This window comes from Musca autumnalis, unplaced genomic scaffold (assembly GCF_047663935.1).
Source record: "Musca autumnalis isolate F117 unplaced genomic scaffold, ASM4766393v1 scaffold_5, whole genome shotgun sequence".
In the NCBI taxonomy this organism is placed as follows: domain Eukaryota; kingdom Metazoa; phylum Arthropoda; class Insecta; order Diptera; family Muscidae; genus Musca; species Musca autumnalis.
In genome coordinates, this window is record NW_027412088.1 from 32,925,699 (window position 1) to 32,946,058 (window position 20,360).

The 20,360-nt window shown below is 40.3% G+C and overlaps 1 protein-coding gene and 1 long non-coding RNA gene across 8 annotated transcripts in view; one reads left to right on the forward strand and one right to left on the reverse strand.

Moving 5' to 3' along the window:
• Window positions 1-748: 748 nt before the first annotated feature.
• Window positions 749-20,360, reverse strand: part of olf186-M (Ki-ras-induced actin-interacting protein-IP3R-interacting domain olf186-M) — an 85,435-nt gene continuing 65,823 nt past the window's right edge. For all 7 annotated transcript variants that reach the window (XM_073992666.1, XM_073992668.1, XM_073992662.1 and 4 more), the window contains one exon: window positions 749-2,233. In XM_073992666.1, coding sequence (XP_073848767.1) covers window positions 1,140-2,189 — 1,050 coding nt within the window. In that variant the 5' untranslated portion in view covers window positions 2,190-2,233 and the 3' untranslated portion in view covers window positions 749-1,139. The remainder of the gene's footprint in view (window positions 2,234-20,360) is intronic.
• LOC141406718 (uncharacterized) lies at window positions 2,240-19,409 on the forward strand. Its single transcript, XR_012413487.1, has 2 exons — window positions 2,240-6,639; window positions 6,717-19,409. It is a non-coding gene; the product is annotated as an uncharacterized lncRNA (long non-coding RNA).

The following is a 20,360-nucleotide window of genomic DNA, read 5'->3' on the forward strand; positions in this document are numbered from 1 at the left end:
GTTGGAGGCTTCTATAGAATAGAAGTCCTCCGTTGGAGGCTTCTATAGAATAGAAGACCTCCGTGGGAGGCTTCTATAGAATAGAAGACCTCCGTAAGAGGCTTCTATAGAATAGAAGACCTCCGTAAGAGGCTTCTATAGAATAGAAGACCTCCGTAAGAGGCTTCTATAGAATAGAAGACCTCCTTTGGAGGCTTCTATAGAATAGAAGACCTCCTTTGGAGGCTTCTATAGAATAGAAGACCTCCTTTGGAGGCTTCTAGTAGAGTAGAAGACCTCCGTAGGTGGCTTCTATAGAGTAGAAGACCTCCGTAGGTGGCTTCTATAGAATAGAAGACCTCCGTAGGAGGCTTCTATAGAATAGAAGATCTCCGTTGGAGGCTTCTATAGAATAGAAGACCTCCGTTGGAGGCTTCTATAGAATAGAAGACCTCCGTTGGAGGCTTCTATAGAATAGAAGACCTCCGTTGGAGGCTTCTATAGAATAGAAGACCTCCGTTGGAGGCTTCTATAGAATAGAAGACCTCCGTTGGAGGCTTCTATAGAATAGAAGACCTCCGTAGGAGGCTTCTATAGAATAGAAGACTTCCGTTGGAGGCTTCTATAGAATAGAAGACCTCCGTAAGAGGCTTATATAGAATAGAAGACCTCCGTGGGAGGCTTCTATAGAAAAGAAGACCTCCGTAGGAGGCTTCTATAGAATAGGAGACCTCCGTAAACCAACCCTTCATAAAAAATAACACAACAATTTAAGATAAAGTATTTTTATTAAAATATTTCTTACAAAATCTATGTTAAAAATTAAGTAACAAATTGTTTTTTAAAGCTTAGAGCTTAAGTACAAGAAATTGACTGGCAATTATTCTCTCTCTCTCTCTCTCTCTTTTCTCCTTCTGCAAAATAAGGCATTTCAATTCACTTAAATATCAGACTTAGCAACTAGACTAGAACTACAGCTGTGAGTTAGGGTTAGGTTTTATCAATTAAACAAGAAAATCAAACGAAAACAAAACTAAAGATCACAAAATAAAACAGGAATATCCTGTACACTTCATAACGAAATGGCGTTTTAACACTGAGACGGCGCAAGGTTGTGGCTCCTGGGTAGAGCATTCACATTGTTTTTCTCTTCTCCTCTCCTATCTCAATTTCAATTCCATTGATGTTAGCGACTTCTTCCTTTCGTTTACCTCAAAACGTTCCATGATTTTTGCCACAATATGTGAGGGTGGAGCATCTGGGTTGCCGGTCAATCCCCTATAGCCCAAGACACTGTGGTCGGCCAAAGTGTGGGCCAACTGGATGCGTTTAATAAAAGCCTCTGTATCGATACCACGCACCTGGGAGGGTTTGAGGAACCGCTTGGGTATTCTTGAGAGAATGTCGTCGGAATTCACGGGACCAAACCCCAAATTGATGAGTATGGCTTCAGGATCTGGTTTGCGGGCCTCTAGCAGACTATCAACACTGGAATAACGACTTGAATCGGAATGTATGGAGTTGTCACGTTTCAGAATATGGCGTTGAAATTGAAAATGAGGGGGAGTACCACAACACTGAGGCAACTCGGAAATGGAATCGAAGGACCCATCCGATTTCAAGCGACGCTCATGACTCATAATGACACTGGAGTTGGTACCCGTGGAAGAATTCAGCGATGATGTTAACGACGATGATGAAGGTGTCTTATCCAAGGGGACATGATGCTGCACTGCCGCTGCCACGCCCTTGATCTGCAGCGAACTTTCACTTTGTTGTTTGTTACGGAAACGAACCTGCTTTTTCTTTTGATTGGATAAATTCGAGGCAATGGGTAGGCTAAGATCTCTGTCACTGGCTCCAGGACTATAACCCTCATCTTCTTCATCATCCTCTTCTTCTTCCAAGTCGGCGGCATATTCAGTTTCATCGCCGCTATAAACTGTGGATTTTTGTCTCTGTAGGCGTTTTTTGCGTAAAGATGTTGTTGTCGTTGTGGTGGTAGAGGTGAATGTGTTAACTGCCCCCGCCGTAGCCTGGGATGGTGTGGGATTTTTTACTGATGTTGTTGTTGTACTTGTCTCCATGTTGTGGCAATATTTAGAGGGTTTAACACGTTCTGTGTGTTTCGCGTTATTGCTGTTAAGTTTTGTATCCTCGTTTTGTGGTAGATTTTCTTTGAATTCGGAACAAGTTCCAGTAAGTTCCATAGTTGAGATTTCTGGTTTATCCGATTTTTATTGACGATATTTTTCTGTAAAAATAAAATTTATTTTCATTTTTTTAAAAATGATATTTTTGTTGGAATTCGTTGGGACTATGCAAACATCGGAGGAGTTTCGTGGAAGATTTTAAACTGCTGTTTGGGCTTACCGGTGCCAAGAGAGTTTATAGACCGCCAAAGTAGTATTTATAAGAACAAGATTTAAATTTATAGAATAGAAGAAAGATGTCCTTAGCGGTCTTCAATAAATAGAAGACCTTCGTATAGGTCTACTATAAAAAAAGGAGACCTCAGTACAAGTCTTCTACAGAATGGGAGACCTTCGTATAAGTCTTCTATGGAACAAAAGAGCTCCGTAGGAGTCTTCTATAAAATAGAAGGGCTTTGTAGGACACTTCTATAGAATAGGAGACCTCCATAGGGAATTGGCATATGGCATTGTCACGTTTCAGAATATGGCGTTGAAATTGAGGGGGAGTACAACACTGAGAAGATCTCCGTAAGGGTCTTCTATAGAATAGAAGACCTCCGTAGGGGTCTTCTATAGAAGACTTCGGTAGGGGTCTTCTATAGAAGACTTCGGTAGGGGTCTTCTATAGAAGACTTCGGTAGGGGTCTTCTATAGAATAGAAGACATCCGTATGGTGGCTTCCATAGAATAGAAGACCTCCGTAGGGGTCTTCTATAGAATAGAAGACATCCGTATGGTGGCTTCCATAGAATAGAAGACCTCCGTAGGGGTCTTCTGTAGAAAAGAACACCTCCGTAGGGGTCTTCTATAGAATAGAAGGCCTCCGTAGGGGTCTTCTATAGAATAGAAGGCCTCCGTAGGGGTCTTCTATAGAATAGAAGGCCTCCGTAGGGGTCTTCTATAGAATAGAAGGCCTCCGTAGGGGTCTTCTATAGAATAGAAGGCCTCCGTAGGGGTCTTCTATAGAAGAGAAGGCCTCCGTAGGGGTCTTCTATAGAAGAGAAGGCCTCCGTAGGGGTCTTCTATAGAAGAGAAGGCCTCCGTAGGGGTCTTCTATAGAATATAAGACCTCCGTAGGGGTCTTCTATAGAATAGAAGGCCTCCGTAGGGGTCTTCTATAGAATAGTAGGCCTCCGTACAGTCTTCTATAGAATAGAAAACCTCGGTAGGGTCTTCTATAGAATAGAAGACCTCGGTAGGAGTCATCTATAGAATAGAAAACCTCCGCACGGGTCTTCTATAGAATAGAAGACTTTAGTAGGGGTCTTCTATAGAATAGAAGGCCTCCGTAGGGGTCTTCTATAGAATAGTAGGCCTCCGTACAGTCTTCTATAGAATAGAAAACCTCGGTAGGGTCTTCTATAGAATAGAAGACCTCGGTAGGAGTCATCTATAGAATAGAAGACCTCCGCACGGGTCTTCTATAGAATAGAAGACTTTAGTAGGGGTCTTCTATAGAATAGAAGGCCTCCGTAGGGGTCTTCTATAGAATAGAAGGCCTCCGTAGGGGTCTTCTATAGAATAGAAGGCCTCCGTAGGGGTCTTCTATAGAATAGAAGGCCTCCGTGGGGGTCTTCTATAGAATAGAAGGCCTCCGTAGGGGTCTTCTATAGAAGAGAAGGCCTCCGTAGGGGTCTTCTATAGAATATAAGGACTCCGTAGGGGTCTTCTATAGAATAGAAGGCCTCCGTAGGGGTCTTCTATAGAATAGTAGGCCTCCGTACAGTCTTCTATAGAATAGAAGACCTCGGTAGGGTCTTCTATAGAATAGAAGACCTCGGTAGGAGTCATCTATAGAATAGAAGACCTCCGCACGGGTCTTCTATAGAATAGAAGACTTTAGAAGGGGTCTTCTATAGAAAAGAAGACCTCCGTAAGGGTCTTCTATAGAATAGAAGACCTCCGTAGGTGTCTTCTATAGAATAGAAGGCCTCCGTAGGGGTCTTTTATAGAATAGAAGATCTCCATAGGGGTCTTCTATAGAATAGAAGATCTACATAGGGGTCTTCTATAGAATAGAAGATCTACATAGGGGTCTTCTATAGAATAGAAGATCTACATATGGGTCTTCTATAGAATAGAAGACCTCCGTAGGGGTCTTCTATAGAATAGAGGAACTCCGTTGGGGTCTTCTATAGAACAGAAAACCTCCGTAGGGGTCTCCTATAGAATAGAACTCCTCCGTAGGGGTCTTCTACATAATAGAAGGCCTCCATAAGGGTCTTCTATAGAATAGAAGACCTCCGTAGGGGTCTTCTACAGAATAGAAGGCCTCCATAGGGGTCTTCTATAGAATATAAGGCCTCCGTAGGGTTTTCTGTAGAATAGAAGGGTCTTCTAGGGTATTCTATAGAATAGAAGAACTCCGTAGGGGTCTTCTATAGAATAGAAGGCCTCCGTAGGGGTCTTCTATACAATGGAAGACCTCAGTAGGGGTCTTCTATAGAATAGAAGACCTCCGCAGGGGTCTTCTATAGAATAGAGGACCTCCGTAGGGGTCTTCTATAGAAGAGTAGACATCCATAGGGGTCTTCTATAGAATAGAAGACCTCCGTAGGGGTCTTCTATAGAACAGAAAACCTCCGTAGGGGTCTCCTATAGAATAGAACTCCTCCGTAGGAGTCTTCTACAGAATAGAAGGCCTCCATAGGGGTCTTCTATAGAATATAAGGCCTCCGTAGGGTTTTCTGTAGAATAGAAGGGTCTTCTAGGGTATTCTATAGAATAGAAGAACTCCGTAGGGGTCTTCTATAGAATAGAAGGCCTCCGTAGGGGTCTTATATAGAATAGTAGACCTCCGTAGGTGTTTTCTATAGAATAGAAAATCTCAGTAAGGGTCTTCTATAGAACAGAAGACCTCCGTATGGGGTGTTCTATAGAATAGAAGACCTCTGTAGGAGTCTTCTATAGAATAGGGGGTCTTTTATAGAATAGAAGATCTCCATAGGGGTCTTCTATAGAATAGAAGATCTACATAGGGGTCTTCTATAGAATAGAAGATCTACATATGGGTCTTCTATAGAATAGAAGACCTCCGTAGGGGTCTTCTATAGAATAGAGGAACTCCGTTGGGGTCTTCTATAGAACAGAAAACCTCCGTAGGTGTCTCCTATAGAATAGAACTCCTCCGTAGGGGTCTTCTACATAATAGAAGGCCTCCATAGGGGTCTTCTATAGAATAGAAGACCTCCGTAGGGGTCTTCTACAGAATAGAAGGCCTCCATAGGGGTCTTCTATAGAATATAAGGCCTCCGTAGGGTTTTCTGTAGAATAGAAGGGTCTTCTAGGGTATTCTATAGAATAGAAGAACTCCGTAGGGGTCTTCTATAGAATAGAAGGCCTCCGTAGGGGTCTTCTATACAATGGAAGACCTCAGTAGGGGTCTTCTATAGAATAGAAGACCTCCGCAGGGGTCTTCTATAGAATAGAGGACCTCCGTAGGGGTCTTCTATAGAAGAGAAGACATCCGTAGGGGTCTTCTATAGAATAGAAGACCTCCGTAGGGGTCTTCTATAGAATAGAGGAACTCCGTAGGGGTCTTCTATAGAACAGAAAACCTCCGTAGGGGTCTCCTATAGAATAGAACTCCTCCGTAGGGGTCTTCTACAGAATAGAAGGCCTCCATAGGGGTCTTCTATAGAATATAAGGCCTCCGTAGGGTTTTCTGTAGAATAGAAGGGTCTTCTAGGGTATTCTATAGAATAGAAGAACTCCGTAGGGGTCTTCTATAGAATAGAAGGCCTCCGTAGGGGTCTTATATAGAATAGTAGACCTCCGTAGGTGTCTTCTATAGAATAGAAGATCTCAGTAAGGGTCTTCTATAGAACAGAAGACCTCCGTATGGGGTGTTCTATAGAATAGAAGACCTCTGTAGGAGTCTTCTATAGAATAGAAGACCTCCGTAGGGGTCTCCTATAGAATAGAAGACGTCCGTAGGGGTCTCCTATAGAATAGAAGACCTCCGTAGGGGGCTTATAGAGTATAGAAGACCTCCGTAGAAGACCTCCGCAGGGGGCTTCTATGGTATAGAAGACCTCCGTAGGGGTCTTCTATAGAATAATTTCTTGAAATGAGGTATTAACACATTAGTTCACTGAACTATAAAATTTCTTTAACGTCATTCCCAATCAAAACATGAACGTCATTATTTCGTGGAATTGTTTATCTAACAAGCTATGCTGGAAAAAGGTAGCAACAACAATATTTAACGATTATTTTTGCAACAAATAAAAACATTTCAATTAGCATCACCTAATCACGTTAAGTGAAGTAATGAAGTAATGGACCCTCGGTTCGTTTTCGTCTGAAATCATTATTTACGAGTATTGATTTCATATTTACACTACACGTGAGCGTGAGACAACGTCTTAATTCTCAGAAAATTCCCCGGACGTAATAGATCGAAGAACAGAAATAAATATCAAAATAATAACTAAAAAACAAATAACAACAAATACAAATACAAGTAAGTTGAACTTGTAAATAACAACAAAGTTGAGATATTTTGTTGCTTGACAACAGGTTCTATTTTCTTTCAATCAGGTTCGTAATTCATGGCAGCGGGAATGCCAAGAGCATGCATAAAATTATTAGTGATGCTCGAAAAACCGGTTGGTCGAGAGAATACGAACGAACAGGTGACAAAAACAAAAAACTTCCAAACAATTACCTGGCGATTACTACTTGTGTGATTGTGTGACACAAAGACCGAACGAAGTGGGAAATACCGGATACCAAATTTAATAAAACAACAACAAAAACAATGAACAACAAATTACGAAGTCATTGCTTTGGCTTTAAATTGCGTGCAAATTGTTTCCAATTTTTAATTTTTTTGCTTCATCAGGTGGGTATTAAAAAATCGAATAGACTTGTGGGTTATATTTGTTATTGTCATGGAGTTTATATGGCCTGTACCCTACCATCGAAGCATTTGGAATATAGTTTTCTTTAGAATATATTTTAAAAATATATGAAGGTGGTAGTAGGTAAATTTTCGATTCGAAATGCCTGACCCACTACGGCCTCATAGCATGTTTACATTCGAGCTATTTTTCCTAGTTAGCCTCCTTTACTTTCAATGGAATATACAATTTAAAATCCATTAGATTTACTCAATCTTTTACAATGTAAACCTACTATCAGACACCTTAAAAAAGAAACGGGGGATAATGACACGTGCTTTTGTCATTGAATGCAGCAGATTCCAGCACTTGCCTACTTTTGACATGATTTTCTTAATAACACGTCCTGTCGTGATACATTACATTATACCTCACAGTGCGAATGTTCGGTTTTAAAGAATATTTAAGAGAAATTGCAAAAGATATTTTCTAATAAATTTTCTAAAATAATTTTGTAAGTTTTCTTGAAAATGTTAGCAAATTATTTTTTCAATACGAAACTTTAGCTGTTGTAGAAGACTATAGCTTATCCGATGACAGACAAACAACTGGTTTATGAGGTTTCATTACTAATTGTTTTTAACTGCTTTTGGGTTACTACTATTTTGATTTCAATCTTTTTTTTCAACTGGCATTGTTGTGACTCGTGTTGTTGTATTTCAAAGTGCTTAAAACACTAAAATAAGAATAACAACAACAACAATTTCAAGCAACACAAGTTCAAGTACGTGTTTGGAAGTATTTTTTTTTTTTTTTTTGTTATAAAAAAAAACTTGACTGGTCTGATTTTGTGTCGATTTTATTTTTTGCGCCTGACAAATAATTATTGGAATTTTTGAAGGAAATATCAACAAAAAAATTAAATAAATCAAGACCACGAATTCAAGTAATTATTGCGATCATGTTGTTTATTTTTAATTTTGTATGAAGTGAATTTTGAACACTTATTACACTATTCTACGTGTTATGAGGGATTGATTAAAGACCGACGTAGTAGATGTCTTCTACAAAATAGAAGGCCTCCGAAGGAGTCTTCTCTAGAGAAGAGAAGGCATCCGAAGGAGTCTTTTATAGAATAGAAGGCCTCCGAAGGAGTCTTCTATCGAATAGCAGGCCTCCGAAGGGTCTTCTACAGAATAAAAGGCCTACGTAAGAGTCTTCTATAGAGCAGAGGAGCCCCGTTGCTGTCTTCTATAGACTAGAAGAGTTCCGTTAGAGTCTTCTATAGACTAGAAGATCTCCGCAGGAGTCTTCTATAGACTAAAAGAGCTCCGTAGGAGTCTTCTGTAGACTAGAAAATCTCATGGCAGTCTTCTGTAGAAGAGCTCCGTAGGAGTCTTCTATAGACCAGAAGAGCACCGCAGGAGTCTTCTATAGACTAGAAGAGCACCACAGGAGTTATCTATAGACTAGAAGAGCTCCGTAGGTGTATTTTATTGACTAGAAGAACTCCGTAGGAGTATTCTATAGAATAGGAGAGCTCCGTAGGAGTATTCTATAGTATTCTATAGACTAGAAAAGCTCGGTAGGAGTTTTCTATAGACCAGAAGAGCTCCGTAGAAGTCTTCTATAGACTAGAAGAGCTCCGTAGGAGTATTCTATAGACTAGCTGAGCTCCGTAGGAGTATTCTATAGAATGGGAGAGCTCCATAGGAGTCTTCTGTAGACTAGAAAAGATCCATGGCAGTCTTCTGTAGACTAGAAGAGCTACGTAGGAGTCTTCTAGGCACTACAACAGCTCCGGAGGAGTCTTCTGTAGACTAGAAGAGCTCCGTAGGAGTCTTCTATAGACTAGAAGAGCTCCGTATGAGTCTTCTATAGACTAGAAGAGCTCCGTGGGAGTCTTCTATGCACTAAGAGAGCTCCAAAGGAGTCTTCTATAGACTAGAAGAGCTCCGTAGGAGTCTTCTATCGACTAGAATAGCTCCATAGGAGTTTTCTATACACTAGAAGAGCTCCCTTAGAATCCTATGGAGAATAGAATAGAGGAGCTCTATAGGAATCTTGAATAGAATAGAAGAGCTCCGTAGGAGTATTCTATAGAATAGGAGAGCTCCGTAGGAGTCTTCTGTAGACTAGAAAATCTCCATGGCAGTCTTCTGTAGACTAGCAGAGCTCCGTAAGAGTGTTCTATAGACTAGAAGAGCTTCGTAGGAGTAATCTATAGACTAGAAGAACTCCGTAGAAGTCTTCTATAGAATAGGAGAGCTCCGTAGGAGTATTCTATAGACTAGAAGAGCTCCGTGGGAGTCTTCTGTAGACTAGAAGAGCTTCGTGGGAGTCTTCTGTAGACTAGAAAATCTCCATGCCAGTCTTCTGTAGACTAGAAAAGCTCCATAGGAGTCTTCTATTGACTAGAAGAGCTACGTAGGAGTAATCTATTGACTGGAAGAACTCCGTAGAAGTCTTCTATAGAATAGGAGAGCTCCGTAAGAGTAATCTATAGACAAGAAGAGCTCCGTAGAAGTCTTCTATAGACTAGAAGAGCTCCGTGGGAGTCTTCTGTAGACTAGAACATTTCCATGCAAGTCTTCTGTAGACTAGAAAAGCTCCATAGGAGTAATCTATTGACTAGAAGAACTCCGTAGAAGTATTCTATAGAATAGGAGAGCTCCGTAGGAGTATTCTATAGACTAGAAGAACTCCGTACGAGTCTTCTATAGACTAGAAGAGCCCCATAGGAGTCTTCTGTAGACTAGAAGAGCTCCGTAGGTGTATTCTATAGACTAGAAAAGTTCCATAGGAGTCTTTTATTGACTAGAAGAGCTCCGTAGGAGTCTTCTGTAGACTAGAAAATCTCCATGCCAGTCTTCTGTAGACTAGAAAAGCTCCATAGGAGTCTTCTATTGACTAGAAGAACTCCGTAGAAGTCTTCCATAGAATAGGAGAGCTCCGTAGGAGTATTCTCTAGACTAGAAGAGCTCCGTAGAAGTCTTCTATAGACTAGAAGAGCTCCATGCCAGTCTTCTGTAGACTAGAAAAGCTCCATAGGAGTCTTCTATTGACTAGAAGAACTCCGTAGAAGTCTTCCATAGAATAGGAGAGCTCCGTAGGAGTATTCTCTAGACTAGAAGAGCTCCGTAGAAGTCTTCTATAGACTAGAAGAGCTCCGTAGAAGTATTTTATTGACTACAAGAAATCCGTAGAAGTCTTCTATAGACTAGAAGAACTCCGTAGGAGTCTTCTATAGACTAGAAGAACTCCATAGGAATCTTCTGTAGACTAGAGAAACTCCGTAGGAGTCTTCTATAGACTAGAAGAGCTCCATTGGAGTATTCTATAGAATAAGAGAGCTCCGTAGAAGTCTTCTGTAGACTAGAAAATCTCCATGGCAGTCTTCTGTAGACTAGGAGAGCTCCGTAGGAGTGTTCTATAGACTAGAAGAGCTCCGTAGGAGTCTTCTATAGAATAGAAGAGCTCCATAGGACTTTTCTATCGACTAGACGAGCTCCATAGGTGTCTTCTATAGACTAGAAGAACTCCGTAGGAGTCTTCTATAGACTAGAAGAGCTCCCTTAGAATCCTATGCAGATTAAAGGGCCTCCATAGGAATCTTGAATAGAATAGAAGAGCTGCGTAGGAGTCCTTTCTAGACTAAAATAGCTCCTTAGGAGTCTTCTAATGACTAGAAGAGCTCCGCTGGATTGTTCTATAGAAAAAAGACCTCCGTAGGAGTCTTCTATAGAATAGAGGACCTCGATAGGAGTCTTCTTTAGAACAGGAGTCCTTCGTAGAGATATTCTATGGAATAGGAAACCTTCGTAGGGTTTTCCTATGAAATAGGAGACCTCCCTGGGGGTCTTCTGTAGAACAGTAGATATTCTATGAATCTTTCAGGGATCTCTATGGAATAGAAAACCTTCGTATGCGTCTTCTATGGAATAGGAGACCTTCCGAGAAGTCTTCTGTAGAGCAGAAGACTCCCATAGGAGTATCCTCTAGAATAGTAGACTTGGTCTTCTACGAAGTAGGAGGCCTCTATAAAACAGGAGACCTTCATAGGGATCCTCTTTGGGGTGGGAGACCTTCGTAGGGGTTTTCTATGGAATAGGAGACCTTCCTAGTAGTCTTCTATAGAATAGAAGACTCCTACGGGATATTCTATGGAATAGGAAACCTTCGTGGGGTTCTCCTATGGAATAGGAGACCTCCCTGGGGGTCTTCTGTAGAACAGTAGATCTTCTAAGAATCTTCCAGGGACCTTGTATGGAATAGGATACCTTCCGAGAAGTCTTCTGTAGAGCAGAGCAGTAGTAGACTTTGGTCTTTTACGAAGTAGGAGGCCCCCGGCCTTGGTCTTCTACGAAGTAGGAGGCCTCTATAAAGTATGAGACCTTCATAGGCATCCTCTCTGGGATGGGAGACCTTCGTAGGGTTTTCTATGGAATAGGAGACCTTCCTAGTAGTCTTCTATAGAATAGACGCCACCGTAGGAGTCATTTATAGAATAGGTGACCTTTGTAGGGATCTTCTATGGAATATATCTCCGTAGGTGCCTTTCATAAAATAGAAGACCTCCATAGGTTTCTTCTATAGAATGCAAGACCTTCTGTAGAATAGGAAAAAAAACTTTGTAGCAGTCGTCTATAGAATTGAAGACACCCATAAAATTCTTCCATAGAATACAAACCTTCGTAGGTGTCTACTATACAATAGAAGATCTCCGTATGTCCCTTCCATAGAATAGAAGACCTTCTGTAGAATAGAAAACCTCCGTAGCAGTATTCTATCGAATAGAATACCTCCATAAATCTTCCACAAAATAGAAGACAGCCGCAGATGCCTGCTATAGAATAGAAGACTTCCGTAGATGACTTCTATAGAATTAAAGATTTAAAAAACCTCCGTAGACTTCCATGGAAGTCTTCCAAAGAATACAAGACTTCCGTAGAAGTCTTCAATAGGAGAGAAAAACTCCGTAGGGTTATTCTATAGAATAAGAGACATTCGTAAGGATCTTCTATGGATCAGGAGACTTTCGTATGGATCTCCTACGGATGGAGACCACCGTAGGGGTCTTCTACGGAGTACGTGTTCTCCATAGGGGGGGGGGGGTCTACAGAATATAGGACATCTTAGAAACCCTACTTGGAGATAAAATGGTGTCAATTGGCATTTTTATACTCTCCACCATATCATGGTACAATTACCCAGGTAGTTGCATCGTAAAATTTTGAATATGTTATGTCAAAACTTTCTTTATGTTGTTTGTGAAATTACAACAAAAATAATTTTTCTATAAAGGGATTTGACTTTTCACATTCGATCAGCTGGTGTGATACCACTACCTGGTAGTTCTGCCATGCACCATATGGAGGGTATAATAAAATTTGTCATTCCCTTTGTAACACATCGAAATGTTCGTCGGAGACTCTATAAAGTATATATATTTTTGATCAGCATAAAATTCTATGTCGATTTAACCATGTCCGTCTGTCCGTCCGTCTGTCTGTTGAAATCAAGATACAGCTCGCAATTTTAAAGATAGAGAGTCAATATTTGGTACAGAAGTTTTTATTACTTGCAGGATGGTTGGTATTGAAAATGGTATATATCGGTCCATGCCTTCATATAGCCCCCATAGAGCGGTACCTCCCGATTTTCGGTATTTTCAACATTGTGACCTCAATATTCCACCGAAATGGCTGAAATTTGATATTTAGACTTCGTTGGGGTACTTAAACTTCCCCTGTAAATTTGTCGGTATGGGTCTACTTCATATAGCCCCCATGGAGAGGTACCTCCCGATTTTCCGTATTTTGAAGGTTGTGGCTTCAATATTCCACCAAAATGGCTGAAATTTGGTATTTAGTCTTCAATGTGATATAAAACTGTTCGCCAGAAATTTGTCTGTACAGGTCCACGCTTTCATATTGCCCCTTATAACGGTGAACAAATGTTGCTCCGCCGGCATGTTTTATCATTAATCGGCCGTAATAATACTTCGTATATAGGGCGTTAGGATCAAATATTTTTGGGGACACCCTAATGTACATGTATCCTAATTTTTCGAATTGTTCCATGTATATTTGGGTCAATCAGTCAAAATAAGGTCAGAAATTATTTTCTATTTTTATGGAACTCCTTCTATGGCCCTTTTTTGTTATAGTCAACCTCATAAAATATTAATTCAAATCTTTGCATGATAAATTACATTAATTTCAAATAATTATAGTTAGTTGGCGTTTAATAGATAAATATTGTATAATTTCTATTTAATTATCATTTAATTATGGCAGTACAATTATTTCAATATGAATAAATTACAAACGGCGTTACAAAAAGCGATATATTTAGATTTATTACACGTTCTTGTCAAACAATCAAACAAATTTACAGGTTCGATTAATGACGTAGTGAGTATTCCCCATCAATAAATGTAAATACGTCATTGTTTTCTAAAAACAAAAAAATTTAGGTTATTAACATTTCAATTGAAAACGTTTGTGGAATTTTTAAATCAGTCAGACAGACCTTAACACACTTTAAATTAGAAATGTTGGGACAGTTTACAAAACAAAATTTTTTGTACAACAAAATTGATCGTAATGCTTTGTTTACATTTACGAAATCCACTCGATTTCAACTGTCAATTCCATTGGTTAAACGTCAAATTAAATCCAATGGATTTCAGATTAGATTTCATTTCACGTTTGAGCAATGGAATTGACACTTGAAATCGAGTGGATTTCGTAAATGTAAACCTAGCATAAGTTCATAAATGATCAATGGAGAATGAGAAGACGATATGTTAAACAACATTTACACCAAAGGGGTTTCTAATAAATACTAGTCAATAGGTCTGTTCGACAACCAAAAGTTTGTACAAATTTGTACAAACTTTTACAAAATGCTGTTGGATAACAAACTTGTTCAGTAAAAGGGAAATGGGAAGTAGTTGCAAGTACTTGCAAGAACTTGCAAATACTTCTTACTTGCGAAGTTATCCAACAGGCCTATTATCTGTGAACTGAATGGTACAATGCCCAATATACTTGTTTTAGAAGCCAGTGGAAATAAGCATTAATAGGATAGCGTGTTTACATCAGCAGTAACAATAATTAACAAAATTGTTAATCAAAAGTTATGGCAGTATTACACTATCAAGCTAAAGTTGTGCAAAAATTAAATCAAAATGGTGGCCCATTAACATTTTCTATTCCATTTTTCCAAATTAGTCCATTAATTTTCCTCTTCTTTACTTAACATTCGTAAAAATAGTTAGAACGCCTTTTGAAATATCCCAAGTGACTGACTACATGTAATTCCCCTCTAACATCAGCCAACCGTTTACGTCTTTCTTCAAGATCTCTCAAAACGGCAGTATTAAATTTTGCGCCAACAATTTTTTGTTTACATCACTACACAAATTTACAACAATTTGTAAAGTAAATGACGTTACAACTAAAATGTGTTGTTTTGTTCCATAACCTCCCTGCCTTATACCTTCAATGCAGGTAAAACTTTTCCGTTCCTCGCCAATTGTTAGAACATTTACATACTCCCCCTCTCTACGTTTCTAATTATGATCATCATGACTTTGCAAAGAGTATTGAAACACAGTACTTTAAGCTTGGAGCCTGTCTAATGAAACTGATATTCAGATATTTATTTACTGTTTTTTTTTTTATTTCGCCACAACAAAAGAAATTGACGTAAATAGTTATTATTTACATGGAACACCGAAAACAAACAGAAGAATTAAATCGACAAAAACAACAACTGTGGCGGCATTGGTATCGTTGATAACCCTAAGAAAACAAAAACAGCAACAACAACGAAAAGGTGTTAAATTCACAGACGCCGTAAACCGTGCCGAAGAAAAACCCCAACAACAAAAAAATCCCCCCCAAAGCTAAAAATAGCATTTGGCACGGGTAAATATTGAATTACACACTTTTCTCATAACAAACGCGGGCAAAGTTTGGTTTGGTTATAAAACCGCAAACAGTACCCAAACATTGTTTTATTGGAACAAAAATCAGGTACACAGTAAGACGGCGCATTGGGGTGTCAAAACATTAAATAATCCGAGGCGGGATTTCTTTCGTATCAATGAGTGCACCCCGATTCATATTGGCTCAATGATATGGGACCTACTTTTATAGACGATTCCGAACGGCGTTTCATGCGACACCACTTGTAGAGAAGTTATTCATGGCTAAACTGCTCAGGAAATGTAAGCCATTATTACATTGAGGGAATTTGACACCGAAAGAGTAAAAAAGTATCATTCGGCTTTGCCGACAGAGATATACCCTCAGCCTGTGTGGATTGAAATACTTTGTTTCCAAAAAAAAAACTTATGTATTTAGCGAATATTTTCGAACTTTTGTGAGGGAGGTACCGAAAGGATTGGACCTATAAGCACCACCTTCGAATTTCATCTTATATTCGAGGAAATATTAAGATATCCAAAGTGTTGATGAACGCAGTATTCGATTCGAGCTCTCCAGCCATTACATATGGTGCAATAAGGGGTTTTATACAAATTTGGGGCTGTTTTCTCAAGAAGTATGGGCTTGCCCCTGAAAAAACTTTTACTGTCGTAATTGAGGCAGCGAATGCAAGTTGCTTCTACAAAAAGTGATTCGAGAACAGGTCCTAAAGTGAATTTATCCAAAATTTTGTGTGGAAGGTACCCGAAGGAGTGGACAAATATAGTCCATATTCGAACCTGATCTATATCTGGTAGATATATTAAGACGTGTAAAGTTTGGACCAAATTGGTCACTCCCATCAAGAGTGTTATCATGCGCACACTTTTTCCGAACATTTTTGAACTTCTTTGGGGAGGTACCTGAAGGAGTGGACCGATATGGCTTATCTTCGAACTTACACTAAGTTTGCACAAAATATTACGAAGGCCACATTTTGGACCGAATCGGAAGATCCGTTCGAGAGTTATCTTGCGCTCCAACCACTACACGGCCCCTGATGAAACTTGTACGTATGGGGGGCAGTGAATACAAGTTGTTACAACAAAACGCAAGGCGATTCGAGAGTAGCTCCTAAACTGAACTTTTTCGAAATTTTGTGTGGGACGGGTGGACCGATTGGGTCCATAATAGAACCTCATCTAAGTCTGGTAGAAATTTCTTTCTTCGTTCAACTAGGTAATGTGGCAGATGTCGCAAAAAGACATTAGGGCTACAACTATCGTCCTTCGGGCAGGTCTTGTTTAATTTAAGGCGATTGCAATGCTGTTGTTGTTGTTCTGCAGAAATATGTTCAGCCTTGCTAGATAACAGTAGAGACTACAAAACCTTGACTAGCAGTGACAAGAGGGAAATCGGATGATATGAATCGCCTTTGCTAGGTGGCTTGTGAGGTTTTAGTAGCGGAATTATCCTCGCCATTTTCGAAATCTCTGGAATCACTGACCTATTGACCAATATCGTCAGAATTGCTGCTAAAAGAAATTTTTGAACTTTTGAAAATTCCATCAGGTCCCTGGACGGTAGATGGTTTAGGTCTCCTGATATTTGGGGTTATCATGAATAAAATTTTCCCGTGAGTTTTGTGTTTCCGCCGTTGCAACTTAAGGGAGAAAGTGAAAACAGTCACGTTCATGATAACCCCCATTGTGTTGCAGAAATATGTTCAACCATGCTAGGTAAACAGTAGACACTCCAAAACCTTGGATGGCGGTGACAAGAGTGTGATCGAATTACAGTTGTGCCAAAGGAACTATATGGAACTATCTCGTTCACTTCGCAGTTCCAATGGCATTCCTTTTGTGCGGGAAGTTGTCCAAAAAGTGCGCCAATATAGCCCATATTAGAACTTGAAGTAAGTTTAGAACGGTTGGTCCAAATCGGTTGATCCGTTGAAGAATTATTGTGCGCAATAGTCAACCAGACAGTCAGTCACGTGGGCGTACTCCAAATTTTCTGAAACGGATTTCGGTCAAACAGACTCGGAGTAAATGGGATTCAGCCTCTATAACTGGACATGTGGTTTCAACCAAAAATAAGCCTTTTCCACCAAAGAATAAGCTGAAAAGAGTTAGCTCAAAGGAGGAACCACACCTGAAGGCAAAGAGACCCAACCGGAGTCATGACTACAAACCCTTTATCTGATCTGCCTGCTATTAAAATACTGAGAGCCGGAAATATACCAATGTCAAGGTAGCCTCTTAAGCTAAGCAAAGCCTCAAGGTATCTTATGGATCACATCTCACGGGTTGCTCTGCCGAAAAGTAGATGACCAACTCACCACTGGTTCCAGACGAGCTTCGAGTGATCGTCATCAATAGACTCGGAGTAAATTAGATTCGGCCTCTGTAACTGGACATGTGGTTTCTACCAAAAATAACCCTTTTCCACCAAGGAATAAGCTGAAAAGAGTTAGGTCAACGGAGGAACCACGCCTGAAGGCCAAGAGACCAAACCCGAGTCAGGACTACAAACCTTTTATCTGATCTGCCTGTTATTAAACGACTGAGAGCCGGAAATTTACCACTGCCAACGTAGCCTCACAAGATAACCAAAGCCACAAGGTATCTTCTGGATCTCATCTCACGGGTTGCTCTGCCGAAAAGAAGATCACCAACTCACCACTGGTTCCAGACCAGCTTCGAGTGATCGTCATTAATATATTTGGGGTACCTTAGTTTTGGTCTCTATACCTGTACATGTGGTTTCAACCAAAAATAAGACTTTTCCACCAAAGAATATGCTGAAAAGAGTTAGGTCAACGGAGGAACCACACCTGAAGGCAAAGAGACCCAAGCAGAGTTAGGACTACAAACCTTTTATCTGATCTGCCTGCTATTAAAATACTGAGAGGCGGAAATTCACCACTGCCAACGTAGCCTCACAAGCTAACCAAAGCCTCAAGGTATCTTCTGGATCTCATCTCACAGGTTGCTCTGGCGAAAATAAGAACACCACCCACAACTGGTTCCAGACGAGCTTCGAGTGATCGTCATCAATAATCTTGGGGTACCTTAGATTTGGTCTCTATATCTGGACATGTGGTTTCAACTAAAAAAAAAACCCTTTTCCACCGAAGAATAAGGGGAGAAGAGTTAGGTCAACGTAGGAACCACACCTGAAGGCCAAGAGGCCCAATCCGAGTCAGGACTACAAACCCTTTATCTGATCTGTCTGTTATTAAAAGACTGAGAGCCGGAAATATACCACTGCCAAGGTAGCCTCACAAGCTAACCAAATCCACAAGGTATCTTCTGGATCTCATTTCACGGGTTGCTCTGCCGAAAATAAGAACACCACCCACAACTGGTTCCAGGCGAGATTCGAGTGATCGTCATCAATAGAGCTGACACTGATGGGGATATTAGCGATAATCGATGACAGCCTATCGACGATTGTCCTCGAAACATTGTATTCTCGGGTAATGGGGGGGGGATCCTCCCAAACATACGCAGTTCGGTAGTGTTGCTTCTTATAGGGTTAAGGTTATCTGCTGTGAGAAAAAGGAATTCCTTCTTTACGCAGTAGATAGCAGTGGCGAACTTTGGGAAGGGACAACCTTCCGAAAAAAATCGTTCTTCAATGTATTGAGTACTCCACAATGTAGTCAGTAACGTTACAAGCTAACCAAAGCCATATGGTATCTTCCGGATCTCATCTCATGGGTTGTTCTGCCGAAAAGAAGATCGCCAATCCACCACTGGTTTCAGACGAGCTTCAAGTCAACGTCATCAATAGAACTGACACCGATGGAAATATTAGCGATAATCGATGGCAGCCTATCGAAGATCGTCTGCGAAACATGGTATTTGCGGGTGATGGAGAACCTCACAAACATACGCAGTTCGCTGGTGTTGCTCCCTATAGTGGAGTTAATGTTCTCCCATTTCGTTCAGATTTCATTCTAAATTCCAAACGTAATGTCGAACATAAATGTCCCTTTCGAATTTTCCAAGGACTTTATTCTAAAAAAAATCGAAAAAATCGAATCGAATTCGTTTCGAAATTTGGTTCCGAAATTATTTCGGTCGATTTCGGAACGATCTTCAAGGCGTTCTTATAATCCAAAACTGCCGCAGACTTGATACGATTGTAGGACCTGAGTTATTAAAGGGTCGCTTGCTTGACTATCGACGTATATAGTCTCAGGTCCAATTATGTTCCTTTTTATATTGCTTATATGTTCAACAGCTTTTTTGTTGCAAAGATTCCGACTTGGAAGACAATTCAGTTTTCGTTCAACTTGTATGAAAGTCGTAGGTTGAAGGTATCCCTGCTCCTGTTCCAGTTTCCATCTTAAAACCATATGTATAAATCTCTATACAGTCTCGAGGTGAGGTGAAAGTGACGTAGGAGATACCAAGCAACGGTCCTGACCATCAATAACATTGCAAAGGCCAGGACTTATCTTAATCCCACTCTCATCTCAAATGGACACTGACCTCCCCATGGTGTCACCTGAGGAGCTGCCTTAAACACCCCTTAGAGGTAGTTAGCTAACATTTGCCGCGCGTATAGCCATAAGAATGATACAAATTTGGGTTTGGAAAAAAGCATTCTACTAGAAAAAAACATCCTATTGTATTTCTATTCGCCGTAGGACCGCAACATGTTCATATTCGGATTTGCGCCCTAAATTCAGCCGAAGTGTTTTCTGGATGCAAACTTTTGCGCTACAAGATCCAATGAACGGAGATAAAGTAACACATTGAAGGTAGCCTGTGGAGTGCTCTTCGTGGCACCGGAGATTAGGATTAATGACGTTTTTTGGCCACTATTTAATTTACGAAAATGCAATGTCTCGGTCAAAGCACTTCACCACACCGGAACTCCATAAGAAAGAATTGGTTGTACGATGATGGTACAAATCGAATGGATGACCTGTTGTCTCAGTCCCCAGCTCTTGTGATGTAGTTACTGCCTATGATCTTCTACTGCCTTGATGTTAGGCGGAATTTGCAATACAGGCCAAATTGTAGTTTGCTTAGATATTCTTGTCCCCGAGTGCCTATTGCAATCTGATCAGACCCCTATTCTCTGGTATGTGGCTGATAAATTTCGATGTACTTATCTGCAGGTTGGAATTCTCCCGACCAAGCATTGTCAGTCAGGCATCAGGCAAAATACAGTCACGCTCTCACACGTTTTTAGATATTCTTGTCCCTAAGTGTTTATTGAAAGTACACTGATGACTGAGGCTGATAATTTTCCATTAGCTTATCTGGATGTTGAGATTCAGCCTACCAAGTTTTGTCAATATACGTGTAGCCGATGGCACTTATGCACAACACCCTCCTATAGAGGTCTTCTTGATATTCACAGCCGCCAGTTTTCATCTCCTCCGA